Source organism: Pangasianodon hypophthalmus, chromosome 4, assembly GCF_027358585.1.
Source record: "Pangasianodon hypophthalmus isolate fPanHyp1 chromosome 4, fPanHyp1.pri, whole genome shotgun sequence".
In the NCBI taxonomy this organism is placed as follows: Eukaryota; Metazoa; Chordata; class Actinopteri; order Siluriformes; family Pangasiidae; genus Pangasianodon; species Pangasianodon hypophthalmus.
Window position 1 is genome coordinate 4,099,459 of NC_069713.1, and position 17,301 is coordinate 4,116,759.

The 17,301-nt window shown below is 37.5% G+C and overlaps 1 protein-coding gene across 1 annotated transcript; it reads left to right on the forward strand.

The window, feature by feature from the left end:
* Positions 1-1,807: 1,807 nt before the first annotated feature.
* LOC113525492 (Fc receptor-like protein 5) lies at positions 1,808-9,905 on the forward strand. Its single transcript, XM_053233244.1, has 12 exons — positions 1,808-1,838; positions 2,253-2,288; positions 4,324-4,608; positions 5,625-5,960; positions 6,107-6,382; positions 6,803-7,051; positions 7,273-7,386; positions 7,800-7,804; positions 8,202-8,286; positions 8,591-8,662; positions 9,102-9,170; positions 9,835-9,905. Exons 1-12 carry the CDS (start codon positions 1,808-1,810, stop codon positions 9,903-9,905), a joined length of 1,629 nt encoding a protein of 542 aa, XP_053089219.1.
* Positions 9,906-17,301: the final 7,396 nt, after the last annotated feature.

Here is a 17,301-nt window from a genome sequence, read left to right on the forward strand (position 1 = left end):
AGCAATCCCTGGATGAAGCTGCTCAAATGTAAATTAATGACTACTTGATACGGTATGACTTATTTTTGGAACGACAGAATACAACGTTCATTTTTTTCCTCATTTATTGTATGGAAACATGACACAGCAGTGATTCAATCTACATTCTAAAACTACACACTGAGCACTTTAGTTTTTACAAAGATTCACAGTGTATTATAGTCCCTGCACAATACATAAAAATGCACCATCATGCATGATATTTGTTTAAGGCTTTTGAACATTTACGAGTGATGTGACCATAAATGATAATCTAGGTCTCTAGTATCAACTTTGTGTCAAAGCGCATGATGTCAACAACTATAGAGTCTAGACTATAGCATCATTGATGATTATGATCAAGTAAATTACTAAAATACAACACCTACTTGTGAAACATAATGCCTTGTTGCCATGTCCGTAAAGTTCACTGTATACCGCTGCAATATGGCAGCGATGCAAAACTTGCAGCATCTAAATATTTATATCCATTGCGCTGGCCACTAAGAGTGTAAATCTCAAGGTTCCATGTGATATGATAATATTTCAATTCATAAGGCAACAGTTTGATTTTTGATGGTACCACTGAATCTGCCGAGACCATCTGGACAAGATGCGACAACCAGCCGAAGATCAGAGAGACGTTTCAATTGAGACGGCTGAGGTGGTCTGCTGAATGAACACCACCTGGATACCATATCAGCTTCTCTGTCAGCAACGACCAGCAGACTGGAAGGTGCAAAGATCTGCGCCAAGAGGACATGGTCAAAGCAAATTGAGGAAGACCTGAAAAACCACCGACTCAGTCTCCACAACGCCAAGGCCATTGCCACGGATTGTAAAACATGGAAATGCATCAGAACCCAAAGCAGTGTACCGGCTCCAGAGGCAACCCCACCCTGTCTCTAGCTAGCGATCAAAGAAGACTGAATCTGTTATGATATAACAATGTAATTTGATTTAGTAGCTCCTAATCGATATGTGACCATGTTTGTTCAGAATCTGGGGTAGGCCTACAGTTAATTCATGAATCATGATGTAGAGAAGGACTATTTTAAAAGTATCAGAGTTACAAGCAAATCACCTTTATTATTTATTATTAATAACTTACCACAAATTAATTTTTTCACACCAGTGTAACACTCAGACCTCACCAACACACATAGATTAGAAAATATATATATATATATATATATATATATATATATATATATATATATATATATATATATATATATATATTGCTCTTCTAGCAATATTTACAGGCCATATACAGCTGAGTTGTGAGGTGATTTAACCCAAACCATGCCCAAGCATAATCACATATGATATATGATATATCCCTATTATAATAAACAGAGCTCATTCTGTTTTTTGATTGAATTATTTGAATCTTTGTTTTTTTGCCTATGCACACCGTGCCCTTACTCAGATCCAGAGATGGTGCAACTGTTGTGTAAACGTTCAACCCAGCTCTGAGGGGTTTGCTTCCTGGTCATGTGAAAAAAAAACCACACAAAGTGTTGTCTGCTGTCACTCATCCTCTTTTGTTTGAGAGAAACAACAAGTATTTAAGATATAGTGAAGAGGAAGCTAGAGCAGATTCTGCAATCTGTATCTACGGAAAGATACACTCATGAGATACACTCACTTCTCTCTCTCTCTCTCTCTCTCTCTCTCACACACACACACACACACACACACACAAATGATCAGACCGCAACAACATGCATCAAGACTGTAACACACATCACGACTCTGTCAGTCAGTCAGTCATTAGAGAGACAGGATGGAGCTCAGTTCACTCCCTGTGATGCTCTGTGAGTAAATGTTCTCTTTGTGTCTTCATTAGAGTGAGTGGTGGGGTAGAAAGTTGTTCATCTGCAGTCTGAATGTCCTGAGTGATGAGCTTATTGTGTGATTAGGACATGTGCTGAATGTTACAGCCTGTTGGATTTATGTCAAAGAGCTAAGATTTTCCCACTTTAATCAAATTATCTTCTGCATGTTCTGTTATTTAGTGGATCAGTGTATGCATGAAATAAGCAGAATAGTGGTGTGTGTGTAATCTACTGTCTTTTTGCACTTTATTTATCACTGAGGAAGCTCAGAATGTGTTTGTTTTTGATTTTTCTATTAAAAGTTCTTGCTAAATCTTGCTAAATGTCCAGTTTTCAGTCACACACTGATTCATTTCCATGCTTATCATGTTGTCTGTTTGTCTCCTCTTTTAGTGCTGATTTCACTGACACCAGTGGCACATGCTCAAGGTCATTTATATATATTTATATAATTTACTCTTTATAATGTGTATATTGTGTACATGTTTGATTGTAATTGGAACCAAAAAGGTTGTGTCTGTACACTATCATGTAGAATTTGTCAGTTTGTTAAGGGTTGTATTAATATCTTCTTTTCAGTAGCTGCAGAGGAAGGAAGTCACTTTAGCTCAGTCTTCAGTCCTTGCGCTCTTATCATTTGATCTCATGTTAGGTTCACTATGTGCTCTTGTGAATTCACCAACACTTTGTGGCCTCTGGTTTTCTATTTCCTGTTTACATAGAAGTACTGTTACTTAAGATAATGGGTTACAAAATGAGAAAAGAATGACCAACAAATCTATATTTCAGTTATGAATAAATAGTTTTACTTCAGTTTCATTAGACCTCAACGCAACTCTATTATTTTGTGAAATGATTGTCCATCTGTTTACACTTCACTTTATGTATAGTTTCTTAACAAGAAAATGTTTTATAGGGAGTCCTAAAGCTGTGCTGTCCATAACGCCTGATACACATGTGTACAGAGGAGAGACTGTGACTCTCAGATGTGACATACAGGGAGGAGGAAGCACTCCGTGGATATATCGCTTGTATAAGAATAATAAGAGACTTTCCCCAGATGGAAACTACAGAGTCTATACAGACGACACACTGCGTGAACTCAGATTCAGTCTTGTTAGAGACTCTGACAGTGGTGACTACACCTGCAGAGGACAGAGACATGACTCTCAGAGCTCAGAGGTCAGTGATGCTGTTACACTGACTGTATCAGGTGAGTCTATGGGTATGTTTTTTGTGTTATGTTACACTATATGTACAGAACCTTATCACAAGTTTCAGATTTTGAGCTGTTAGTAATGAGTTCCTGTTTGTTTAATGTTCACATTGAATTCCCTACCTAATATGCACTATAGAGGAATAGGCCAGGCTTTCATTTCACTGTGAGTTATATACTGTATATAACTGTGTATGTGACCAATAATCTTGAATCTTCATTTTTGCATTAGCTGGGTTTTTATAATTGTACACTTTCAGTATAATTGTGGCGAGTTAGTGTGATTAGTAGTACACAGCAAACATTAAGGGAGAAGGCAGTAAATCTCACTTTCTTGACGCTGCCATTATTTGTTTCATTAGAAGATAATTTGAGGAGAAGTATAAGTTTTTTTTTGTGCCATTTTTGTGATTTTAAAAAATCCAGCCATAACGGTCTACAATGTCACCATTGCATTTTTTTTAATTTATTTTTGATAAACCTACTATATGTACCTATATACTATATATACCTACCACATAGTGCTTTAATCAGAAATGCCAGTTGTTTACTGTAGTACACACACACACACACACACACACACAGACACACACACACAGGCCTAAACTCACTTTTCTTCAGTAAATGGCTATTAGGATTTTTAACTTTTTGGTTTGTTTGAAAATCATACTTAATAATTGTTGGTCAGATAGATGATGTCCTGCTGCAGAGTGCCAGTAGATTTTGTGGCAAAAGTTCTCTGGGATGGTTTTAGATGAGGAAGTCATAATTTTGCAATTAACACGCTCAGAGGAAACTGCTCTGTTCTGCATACATGAGCTCACAGACGCCTGTGATTGGCTAGTGTCAATCTGATTGACAGGGGAGAGAGTAATGCAATCCCTCCCACCCAGAAGGCATGGCCAGTTTTTGCTCTCTTGACTCCCAGCCATGGATGGCATCATCAGGATTTGAACTTGTGATCTCCCAATATGAGGGTGGATGCATTTCTGTTGTGTTAGTCAGGAGCCAGTTTTGCAGCTTTTACGTAACACAGATATGTGCTTGTGGAAAACCAAACAGAGTGCCTTTACTCTTCAGTTACATCACCAATCAACAAATTTCATTACATAGACTGTTATGTATATGAACCATGTACGAAAACATACGACTGTAACATTTTGCATCAAATGCTAAATAGGCATTCATACTGCTTATGTTGTAAAGTGAAAAGCAGCTCTGACACCCTTCATCATTTCATACCAACAGCAAAACCCAAACCGACCGTGAGAGTGAATCGTCAGAGCTCCATCTACGCTGGAGACACCATCACTCTGAGCTGTGAGCTGCAGCAGGCGACTGGATTGACATTTTTCTGGTATAAATATGATCAGCTTTCAAACCTCCTGAACACTGCAGCCACACACACTCACACACTGAATGTGACAGTCTATAATGCAGGAGAAACAGTGTACAAGTGTATAGCACGCAGGCCAAACCTCTGGGGAGACTATTACACAGAGTACAGTGATCCAGTCCAGATTACAGTGAGAGGTAGGTCAAGACTTTTCTCTTTTTTCACCACCGATTCAAAAGTCAGGAAGATTGAACACTGAAGAATATTATTTTGATAAATATTGCATAATTATTTACATTCTATGTTATTCTATGCTGTTTTAAATAACCTTGAATGTATAAGTTTTAAAAGTATTTGCAGACAGTGAGATCAAAAGTCGGAATTGAAAGTAAAACACTTGAGTGTGTGTTTGTCTGGAGAGTTTCACTCTCATTCAATTCAACTTAGTTTTATTTATATAGCACTTTTAATAATGTCACAAAGCTGCATTACAGATATCCGGATATAGGTTTATATTTGTCTCTAATGAGCAAGCCAGAGGTGACAGTGTCTAGTAAAAACTCTCTGAGATGACGTGAGATAGAAAACGTTGAGAGGAACCAGACTCTAAAGGGAACCCATCCTCATGTGGGTGACACCAGACAGTGTGATTACAAGTCACATACTGTATATCAGACACAAAGTAGTGGATACAAGTGTTTCCGCTTATGTGGGACATTAACGTTATTTACAGTTGAGACCGGGTACAGCTGAGCAGTTGAGGGATTAAAGCCCTTGCCTGGGGTCAACAGTGGCCAATGCTTAGGAATAATAAAAGCACCCAGTGATGCTGGCAAGAAGAATGAACACATTGCTCAAGTTTGTCAGCCTGATAAATGTGTTTATATCTGCATGGAAACACAGTTAGAATTACAGATTTTACTATATAAAAATCTTTATATTGTATCTTTATAAGGAACATAACTACAATGGGACAACAGTTAGATTTTTTTTTACTTATTAAAATAAGACATGGCATCCATTTATAGTTACATTTAACACATGGAACTTAGTTCATGTTGTCACTTATGATAGCAGCTATAAACAGAGGCTGCCGCACCAGTTTCTCTTTTTCTCTCATTCAGTATTCATAGAAACATTGTAATTGTGTATTCTGTATTCTTGTGTCTAAGTAAATCTACAAAATAATCATTTTGTATTTCCTGTGTAACAGAGAGACCACGGGCAGTACTGAGTGTATCTCCACAGAGCTGGCTGACTGAAGGAGACTCAGTGACTCTAAGCTGTGAGGTTACAGACTCCTCTACAGACTGGACATTCAGCTGGTACACAACTGTTCCCTACAGAAACGGCTTAACTCAAATAAAACATAATCGTGGCTATAGCATGTATGTGGAGCTCCTCTCAGACAGCAGCAGAGGATCTGGAGGCTCCTACACTCTCAGTCCTGCTGCTCTAAAACACACAGGAGTTTATATGTGCAGAGGAGAGAGAGGAGAACCAGCCTTTCACACACAGTACAGCAATCCACAGCCACTATGGATCACTGGTGAGAAAAAAAATAACAATTGTGTTGGGATTTAGTGTAGGATGTGGATGTGTGAGTGGACGTTCAGGTTAATGCAACATTTATTGACTAATATGGAGTAAAAAAATCATAATAATACATATTAATTATAATTCTCTGTGTTTAAGGTGAATCTCCTCCAGTCTCTCTGATCATCAATCCCAGCAGAACTCAACACTTTACTAAAGACTCTCTCTCACTGAGCTGTGAGGACCAGAGTAACTCTACTGGATGGACAGTGAGACGATACACACACAGTGAGGGAGTGTTAGAGTGTTCACGGTGGGGATTAGTTACAGGATCTACATGTAAAATCAGCTTCCTCTCCACATCCCACACTGGAGTTTACTGGTGTGAGTCTGAATCTGGAGAAAACAGTAATCCTGTCAACATCACAGTGCATGGTGAGTCTTCATGTAGTGTGTTTATTGGGAAAGGAAAAGGGAAATATTTAATTATAGGATATTCAGAATTCTGAGTTTCCAGCTGGAAGAACTGTTCAAAAGGACAGAAGAATTTAACCGGTTTATCTCAGTATCATGTCTTTGTCTGCTCTCGTATCTCTCAGTCCTTGAATCCTAAGCAAGTGTGAACAATCACAACATCCATATATAACATCCATATCAGCCCATGCACAGCAAGCCACATCACCTAACCGGTCAAATGACCCCTATCTCTGATCACATTCCCCTGATTAATCACACACAACTTTCTCCCAATCTCAAACTGCACGAAATGCAGACTCTGCAGGTTTAGTGTGAGAATGTTTGAAAATGTTTATTCATATTCATATTAAGCTGTAAGTGTGATTTTCTGTGTTCTAGATGGTGATGTGATCCTGGAGAGTCCTGTCCATCCTGTGACTGAGGGACATCCTCTGACTCTACGCTGTTTATATCGCAACACAAAGCCCTCAAACCTCCGAGCTGATTTCTATAAAGATGAATCAGTTCTCCAGACACAGACTACAGGAGAGATGATCATCTATAACATCTCAAAGTCAGATGAAGGTTTCTACCATTGTAAACACCCAGAGAGAGGAGAGTCACCGAAAAGCTGGCTCTCAGTCAGACGTGAGAAATCCATTTCTTCTATTTCAGTTCTTTCTTTGGGCTGTATTCAGTGTCACTGACTTAAGTCTGCAATTTGACTCCAAAAGGTCTGTTTATGTTTATGCAGAGAAGATACTGGTATCCATAGACGGGTTATGTATGTGCTGAATATGGCCATTTAATGAGATAGTTTAGCTGTACAATGTTGGAAAGCAAACTGTGTCTTTCTTTTTCAGTCTCAGGTTCTGGACCCAGTGTTGGGACAGTAGGCATGGCTGTGGGACTGAAGTTGGGCTTATTTTTCATCGGTTTGCTGACAATAATAATCCTTCTATGGTGCTACCAAATAAAGAAAGGTTTGATAACTGTTTTAGTTAAATTGTGCATAATATAATCAAAACTTCTAAAACAGTAACTATACATACAATTAGAGAATATATAAATCATTAACTATAATGAACTATTAACTAGTTACTACAATTACTTGGTGTTGATAAATGTCTTGTTCAGAATATTTGACACTTTTAAATTATTCATATGGTCAGAGCCCTGATTACAGTGTATGAAGTACAAAATGGTACAACTGTATTATGCAATATGCATAATAAATAAAAAGTAGTTGCAAATACTAAATACTAATTGTAGAACGTCAACTGTTTAAACTCCTTTCTCTGAAAACCATCATCTCTCTCTCTCATTATGGGTAGGTAGATAGATAGATAGAGAGAGAGAGAGACAGAGACAGAGAGAGAGAGACAGAGAAAGAGAGACATGGTGTGCCAAGGTTGGTGTAGAAGAACTTGAGTGGCCTGAAGCGAATAACGTTGATTATCTCGTAACAATGGCAGAGGTCAAGGTCTGGGATGCGTTAAATGGTAAGTGGACAGTCTGTTCTTGTAGTCGACATGTTGGATGTGGGAGAAATGGACAGGCCTAAAGACCTGAGTGACTCTGACAAGGGCCAACTCATTAAGGTCAAAGGACAGGGACAGAGCATCTCTGAAACAGCAGTGTTAATATTTGCAACTATTTCTCACTATTTAATTGTTTTTTTCCCCCTGTAGTTCCTCTGTTTATTACACTGTAATCAGGGCTGTGTAAAATAAGATGTTTCCATAACTATTTACACTCTGTTCAGATGTAGAATCTGTCTCCCTCTACAGAAAAGCAGCAGAAAACCAATCAGACATCAGAGCAGAATCAGAGCCGGTCAGGAGCTGAAGACTCTCAGTCAGGACACACACCACTTCAGGCTGGTCAGACACTGTCTCAATCACTTTATTTCTACATTTATTAGAAGAATAGAAACTCACATCTTTCTTTGAAATTCATTGTAAAATTATCATTCAGTAAATTCATTTGATTTGTTTGAAATCTATTTTGTCCTTCATTCTGTTTTCAGTAGAAAGTGAACACATTTATGCCACTGTGGATCAGGCAGATACGAGTGGAACAGGTAGCTTTATTTCCTCTTGCATTAGGAGACTTAACTATAGATTAACTCTATACAGTAAAGTACAGAAGTGTCTTGTAGTGATTAACACACTGCACTGTGTTCAGGTGAAGCTGCAGCTGAGTGTGAAGCCACTTACGCACAGGTCATGAAGAAAAAGAAGACAAACAGGAAGAATGGTAGAGAATTTTTAATGCTGGGACATTTCATGGATTTATTAAAAAACAAAATCAGCAAATAACACTTAACATTTTATTTAATCATTTAATACATAAACATCCAAGCATCTGAGTTCATAAGCTGCAATTTTCCTCCAGATCAGCGAGTCAGTTCCATCACAGGCTCCTTTAAAAAGTCGGTGATGTGTTCTGCATAGCATTAATCATAAAGTTATCACACATTCTAACAGATGCCTCATGCTGATGATAGAAGAAGCTGAAGAAAGTAACCTCTAGAGTTTAATATCTACTCTAAAAAAGCAGCTAGAGTTCAGTGAGGTTTTGGCAGGAGACTGATAATGACTTATGTGTATGTTTATGAGTTATGACTGATGTATTACAAGGCTAAAGATCATTCGGATGGTTTTGTTCTCTGCTACTGCAGGTGCTGATGCTGAAGCTGGTGTTAGTGATGTGACTTATGCTGAGATTCAACTAAAACCAATGAAAAATGAAAAGAGACTAAAAGGTAGAGAAAAATGAAGAAAATGATTTTATGTCATAGATCACCTGCACCCTACTCTTGTTTTATGTAGGGAATAATCCACTCTGTCATGATGTTACAGGAAAATAATCAACAAATGGGTGGTGTGATGAAGCAGTTACTGTTATCACCCTGAAATTGATACTTTTCCTATAACAGCATGTCCCAATGTGTTTTATTTCTCTTATACCACAGCAAGAATCTGCCAGTACCTATGTTTTAATTGATTAAAGATTGACGTTATACTTTTGGTTGGTTTATAGTTACATACAATGTAATGTCATGAAGATTTTCAGAAAACTTGATGACTGTTAAACAGCAATGGGCAATCTTCCATAAATGTTAAATAAAATATCACATCTTTGTTAAATAATAGGATGTATCTTCATCTGTTTGTTATTAGACTAGTATACTGTATACACATCTCCAATACAAGTCCCTGCATAAGTGGTTACTTTAGAAACGATAATGTATTAGAATGAGTATTAATATAAACCTGTGAGTTGAAGCTACACTACTGTCAGAGCTGCTGTTATAGAAAATTCATCAACACCTTGTGTTCCAGGAGATTTGAGAATTCAACTTTTTAATTTAATTTACGAATTTATATTTTATGGGGAGATTAATTCAGGATTTCTTGCATCCAACTAGAAAAGGCCAGTGTGTGCTGAGACTGTCTACTCAGAGCTGAAGCAGAACATGGAGGTAAAACATTTATAAAGCTTGAAAGACAAAGTATGAATTAAAAAATATGTTTAAAAGGTGCATTGGGAAGAATGTGGCCCCTAGCATTTAGGAGGTGAATTTAAAAACATTGAAATGACCCCTAAACCCATGTACACAAAGCCCTGCCTCTCAGAATCTGGTGGTTGTGGCAGAGTTGCAGCTAATTTAGTATCCACCTTCATCTCATTCTCGATATACAAACTTGTATTTTCTGAGTCAGAAAAGCAGATCCCAGATTTCCTCTTGTGTTATTTCTTTTGGTGTATTACACTTTTTTAGATTGTGCTTTGTATCCCTGTAAATAGCACTCTATTTTATATTCTGAGCAGTAGCGATGGGGATGGATTGAATGGCCTTTCGATGTCCATAACATGACTCATTTAAGGGATGTAAACAAAATGAGTTTGCATTTTCTGAGCTGCTTTCTTTCCCCCCACAGGCTCATGATACAGCTCTTGGGTTGATTACATTGCTTTAACAACTATATTTCACTGTGTTTCCCAGTTAAGTTTTTGTAATAGTAAACATGATCAAATTTGGACCAATGCACCTTAAATATCAGAAATGTTGTACCGCTGGTTTATATGTTCTGTGCTTTGCAGAATAGCGTATTTGGAAGTATGTCTTTACTAAATAGTGTGAGAACTCTATCGTTGGCAGTAGCACCACCTTATCATATTGTTCCATTAGGAGCAGTTCTAAAAGCAAATCACAAGTTTGATCATGTTTCACATTTAAATTAAAATATCCAGGAATCTGATGCTAATTGTGTAAATAGACCACATAAAGGTAGTAATTCCTGTACAATGATTTAGCAGGAGGGAAGGGTTTAGTGTGGAGGGTGAGTCAGAGGAGGTGATGACTGATGCATACTTGGACCTGGTATCCTGACCCATAATTATCTGATCTCTTTTTATCTCTGCAGTGAGTGTATATCTTTGTATGCTTACAGAGCCAAGGTTATCTGACAGTTATCTGGAAAACTGCAATTTGTGTTTGTCTTCTGTTTTTCATTTGCCCATGAGCACTGAAATACTCAGATGTTACACATTTAAACCACAATGTTCTACAATCGGATGATGCTAAACTTTTATACTGGTGCCGAAACCTGGAACCTGCTTAGAGAACTTCCCCTGATTGTCCACTGAGGAACCTACAGGAGTCACAACATCAAGCTTGACCAGGAGATGTATGTGAAAATCACAGAAGTTCAAGCCATGGATCGAGTCAATCTGAAGAGCCTGCTAATGCCTTTCTTCTCTCTGCCACTCCAGCAGTGGGTTCATTCTGGATGAACAGAATCTTCTCTTGGGCTACTGAATTCACCCTGTGGTTTGAAGGCTGTAAATGAACACCTAGATTTGACTATTGTAATCTACAATCTGGTTGGCCTGATGTCTCTTTAAGCAAACTTCAGCTTGTCATTTAAAAGTAAAACACAGTTACCAGTTTGTCCCACTCTTATTCAATCTAAATTGGCTGCCTAGTAAATTCCACATCAACTACAAAGTCATTTTATAAAGTTTAAAGCTCTAAATAGTTTCACTTCAACATATCTTGCTCTAAAGCAGTATAGCTCATCCCAGCAGGCCTACTGTTACTCCCGAGGACCATTTGCAGCTCAGCTGGTGGAAGAGTCTTATATCACCATCAAATGCTGGAGTTATGTTCCAAAGAACACCAGGAAAGCAAGCTCTATATGTGTTTTTAAATCCAGATTTTTTTAAACTAGGTACTTGTTTAACATGGCCTATTCATAGTCCTTCTGTCTTTTTATCTTGTTGAACATACTTAATGATTTGTTGTAAGACTTATAGATGTATAGTTATTGCATTATAGTTTTTTTCACTATTACAAACAAGCATTCTTTGGTTCCAAGGTCACTTTTGTATTTTTAACAATTTATGTATTGTATTTATTGCGAAATTATTCAGGACAATTATGTTACCATGCTTCTAGCATCTGTCCATTTTAATGTTCATTGTATTTTTCAATGTATTCATTAATTATAGTCATTGAATCAGTCATTCATCTCACATTGGCACTGATATAAAGTCCTCTGTTAAATGAAAAATGAGCATGCACAAGCTCAGTGGTGCAGAAATAAAAACACAAATATATGCACAAATTTCATTTACATGAAAAATTTATTTGCCTGCTTTATTATTATTATTACTTGCCTCTGGATGTTGTGCAGTTATGGGGTCATGTGCTCAGTGCTCCACAGAGTTATTATTGCACATAGTGGTCAGAAATTTAAACAAGCATTAATAGAAGCCCCATGCTTGCGATATGAATGTTTTGTTAATGAATGATTGTGTGGGAGCTGCTGCCTCTTAAGTTTCAGTAGAGATCTTAAAGTCTCACACTGTTATCAAATCTACCAAGTTAATAATGTGTCAAGTTCCTTTAAATACACTAACAAGTTTGATACAAGCACAGTAATGTACAGAATATTTGGAGTGATAGATATTATAGGATAACTAAAGTAAACTCTACGTATATTTGAATAGAAGTGCATGACTATATTTTGATATGCTAGTTTAAGTTCTTGGGGAAAAGTACACTACTTTACACTCACCGTCCACTTTAAAAGGAACACCTGTACACCTGCTCATTTATGCTGTTATCCAATCAGCCAATCATGTAGCAGCAGCACAATTCATAACCTCATGCAGTAACCTGGACCTTGGCATGGTTGTTGGTGCAAGATACACTGGTTTGAGTATTTCAGAAATGTCCTTGGATTTTCACACACAACAGTCTATATAGATTACACAAACAAAAAGACAGAAAGAAACAGCTTGTTGATGAGAGAGGTCAGAGGAGAATGGCCAGACTGGTTGGAGCTGACAGGAAGGCTGCAGTAACTCAACATGTGGTGGCCAGTGATTGAAAAGTGAAACTAAAATACCTTTGACTCCCTCTAGTGGTAACTGCAGTATAATTTTAATCCTGACCTTCTCCACACTGTAACAGATTTAATCAGAGCTAATTAAAACATATCTTATCACTGTTCAATCTGCTCACGTACATTGAGAACAGTCTGTACACACCTTTATTATGGTAGAGTCAAAGCAGCAGTTCAGTCATTCATTTTGTGTAAAAAGAAGAATTATTTTGTTAAAGGTCTGTACACTCACTGTGAGTAACATTTAGTTGGCACATTTTGCCATTTAGAAGTGGTTCCACTCCCCCTTTTTTCTCTGATGGTACAGCCCTGTCCGCCTGAAGCCAGGATCGTCATGTAATATTTTATAAAACCTGAAATATATCAGGGGATTTGTTGTATAACAGTTTTAAATATTTACAGCACTGCAGTTTTAACGAATAGTGTCACTTTTTTTTTTTTTTTTTTTTACTGAATGGCGTGCAGGCTAATGTAGTTATCTTACACCTGCACTGTGATGTTAATGGTTCAGTATTAGCTTGTGTTAGCAGCTTTAGCAGTGTTGCTAATGGAGTGAACCATTGGTAAATAATAGTCAATCTTTAATCTTTTAAAATGACATCTAATTCAGTAACCAGAGGCTTTTCCCATTATAGAGTTGAAAAATGCAGTGTGCTGATATTTAACGACTTTTCACGTGTCATCATATCCGGTAATGAACATTGTATAGGTGCTGAAATGCATGAGTGACAGTGAATCTGAACTGTCTATTAATGCTATATTCCAGATTAAGGTAAGCAGTTAATAGCTCGCTACATTTTCCACCCTTAGCTAGCTAGCTAGTGTGTTTAAGTTGCATTTGCTAATGAGCACAATAGCGATAAACTAGTTATAGCCAGTGTTAGGATCAATCAGGACATGTTCATGTTCAGGACTCAATGAAACTTGCCACATTATAATAATTTAATGTATACAAGTTCTCTCTTATGTGGAGGACAAACAGCTACGTAGCAGGAAAAAGTTCCATTCCTACGTAACAAAACCCCTGGTCTGAGCTAATTTTTGTTACTGCTGACATGATAAATGTAAGCGCAGAGGAGCAGGAGCTGAGTTGGGGATGGAGCATGTCGAGCTTTAACTGAGTCCAGAGCGAGTTTTCTCACTGAATATCACTTCAGTTGCCTTCATAACACAAGCTTATGACATCTAACAGCCAGCTGTTCTTTACAAGAGACCTGAGTTTTAAAATCTCATACACAAATGATATGGTAACTGTTACAGGACGGTTCAGTGTGGACCCAATTGCAGAGTGAAAACCCCTGCTTGCTTATAAATAACTGGGCAAGCAGCGTTTATATATTGGTGAAATAAAGATTAAGGGCAGGGTTTAGGGCGTGATTGGTACACTTTGAAATACCAGCCCCAAGCAGGACTCTGAGGGGTGCAAGCTACCACCATGCCACCAGGCATATGGGCTACAAATGGTGCAGGCACAGCTACAATGCTGAGTCAGGAAAAACAAAACAAAGGAGACACCAAAATGGTGTACTCAAAGGAATCTTCTTACTAAACCAGGACATAAAATATCAAAATAGGAAAAGGCTCCCACAACTTAGAATTCTTCAGGGGTAGTTTTCACTTTATATATAAATGTGTGTGTATTCAGAGATCATTTTTTAATCTTTTAGCTTACTCTTCTTCTCAACTGCAACATACAATCACCATCCATAATAATATATACCTAATGTTCACATCAAACATCACTTTTATTGAACCTGTGCCCATAATAGTCTCAGATACCTGTTCTTGGCTGGGTAGAACCTGATGTGGTGCTCTGCTATTGTAGCTCATCCACCTCAAAGTTTGATGTGTTACTACAGACATCCTGTCAGCTTAAACCAGTCTGGTCATTCTCCTCTGATCTCTCATCAACAAGGTATTTCAGACTGCAGATCCTCCACACAAAGGATGTTTTTTTTGTCCCATTCTGTGTAAAATCCAGGGACTATTGTGTGCGAAACTCCTCAGCAGTTCCTGAAATACTCAAACCAGCCCTTCTGGTACGAAAGTTAAAGTCAGTTAAAAGTTTTACAGTTAAAGTCTCAGATCACACTTTTTCACACTTTTTCCCCATTTTAATGTTTGATGACTTCACCTGTATCTACATGATTTGATGTAATATGCTGCTGCCACATGATTAGCTGATTGGATAACAGCATAAATGAGCAGGTAGGCAGATGTTCCTATTAAAGTGGATGGTGAGTGTAGGTTATTTCCTCTTTCATGGCCAAGCCTTAACTCTTTCTAGACCCTTTTTTTTGTTTATTCTGCTTTCTTTCTGCTTTACATTTCAGTTCCTTTTACAAATTAGTTTAATCCTTGTTGTCCTTTTCCCCCTGTTTAACCTTACGTTAGATAAACCCCTGACATACAATACCAGTCACTCCTCTACAAAGGTGTGACAAAGGACCATGTCAAAGCCTGGCCTTAAGTATCCTGCCTGGCAGGTGCAGTTAATCCAGGTTAATCAGCCTGGAGAATTCTGGGTAACTGAGTTCTCCTGAATGGCTGCTCTCACTGTGCTCCACTGCTGCCCTCTGCTGGCTGCTGGAGGTGTAGCGTGGCCTCTTACAGTAACAAAAGGGAATAAATGTTTATTTATACAGTAAAATATGCATGAAACTATTTTTCTGCTACAATTTTCCTTTGGAAGAAGTGTGTGATGTTCCTCACTGCAGACACCTACCAAAAATTCTCCCCAATTGTGTAGACTGTGTTAGTGCTCATGTACAACAATGATTTAGAAACAAGCTTGATTTACAAACCTCTAATTCTGACTATCTTAATCTGTTTAATCCCTCTGCCAAGACTGGGAAGAAATGCACTTAGGAGGAAGTTATCTAGCAGGATTTAACAGTGAAACCTTGTATTTTACTTTATAAGTAGCTTTGGATTCTGAATCACTGCCACTGCTGTAATGTTAATTTCCTGTGTTGTGTTTTGGACATTTTCAGTGTTATGTTAGTCCTGTACATCAGTGTACCAGTGTGTAGACATGCAGTAAGAGTAATAACACTTCTGTTTGATTCCTCATTTACTCCTGAACTTTACTGCACTGAGATCCTCTACTTACACTGAATAATACTGCAGGATCGAGTTTCTGCTTTTAAGAGAACACTTTATTAATCCCATGTGGGAAATTCCAATGTTACAGAGATAAGAGACAATATAAGACATTGAAAATACAACAATATAGCAGCAGAAGCGGGTTTAAAACATAAAAAAGCCAAAGCAATAAAGTTAACATTGTCTTGGTCAAATTATTTTATTATTATTTTGGCTCAGTAAATGTTTTAGCTTAGTACATCATTGCATAAAAATACAAAATGGTAAAAATGCTGATACTGACATAGACACAAGAGTTTTCTCAGTGTATAACTTTTTATCACAGCAGAAAAGTCAAACAAAACTAACAACAGTGTCTAACTGAGATTTGAAATCATCTCTTCGTAATTCAACTAGAGCTAATCTCACACAGAAATAGAAGAAAACACAGCAGTACAAATACAGAAGTGGTAGAACTAATACTGAGAAGACACAAAACACAATATTAGTTCCCCACCATATTTCAGATAACAGTCAATGAACTTGTTTTTATATTGCAGACATACAAAGCTTCACTTACTTTAACTCCAGTAACACTGGGCTTTTCACCAAACACTCTGACTGTAGTCATCTATACAGAAAATACAACCTACACTGGAAAAAATTACACTGCACATTTTCATTCTGAAATAATGCAATTTAAACCATATACACTCTCTGTATATTAATGCAAATCTCAGTAGTGCATGTCCTAGCACACAACAAACCTACTAGTCTTTAGTTTCCTCCCAACGATGCTAGTTTCCATCTTGCACTTAATCCTGTTTCATCTCATTCCCTTCCATCAGAATAAAACCCTACGATGGTGTGATTTGTGTTAACAGAGGTCCAGCAACTGACAAAGTAGAGTATCACTCTATATTTTCTGGACTTAAAACAATCATTTTGCACAGGTTACTGTGTTTGCTTAAGCCTCGTTACAGGTAGATGAAATGTTTTGAGGTTTTAATGTGCAGGTCACCATGTTGGAATTAAACTCACTCCAATAGCAGACACATTTATTTCCCACATGTCAGATGTTATTTTGCAGAAGCACAGCTCAACCACCTCAATCAGACAATACATCAAAAGTTTTGCATTAGCAGCCTGTAAGCTTTATTAGAAACGACACACACGGTAACTTTCACCTCATGAGGAGGTTTGCAGGCTTTAGCTAAACAAATCCAGTCAGAACAACGATCAGTATTATTTTAAAACCTCGCAAAGCCCGAAAGAAAAAGAAATTATGAAATTATTTTTACAGTAAATGCATCCTCTTTTGTTAGATGAACTTTGCTCACTCCTCTATGACTGCATTCTCAATTCTCTCTTCATCAGTGTGAGCTGTTAAAGAAA

Coding starts and splice junctions, on each gene's coding strand:
- LOC113525492 (XM_053233244.1), top strand. CDS start 1,808: ATGGAGCTCAGTTCACTCCCTGTGATGCTCT. Junction 5,961..6,106: donor ACAGCCACTATGGATCACTG/GTGAGAAAAAAA, acceptor TCTGTGTTTAAG/GTGAATCTCCTCCAGTCTCT. Junction 8,663..9,101: donor GAAGACAAACAGGAAGAATG/GTAGAGAATTTT, acceptor CTGATGCTGAAG/CTGGTGTTAGTGATGTGACT.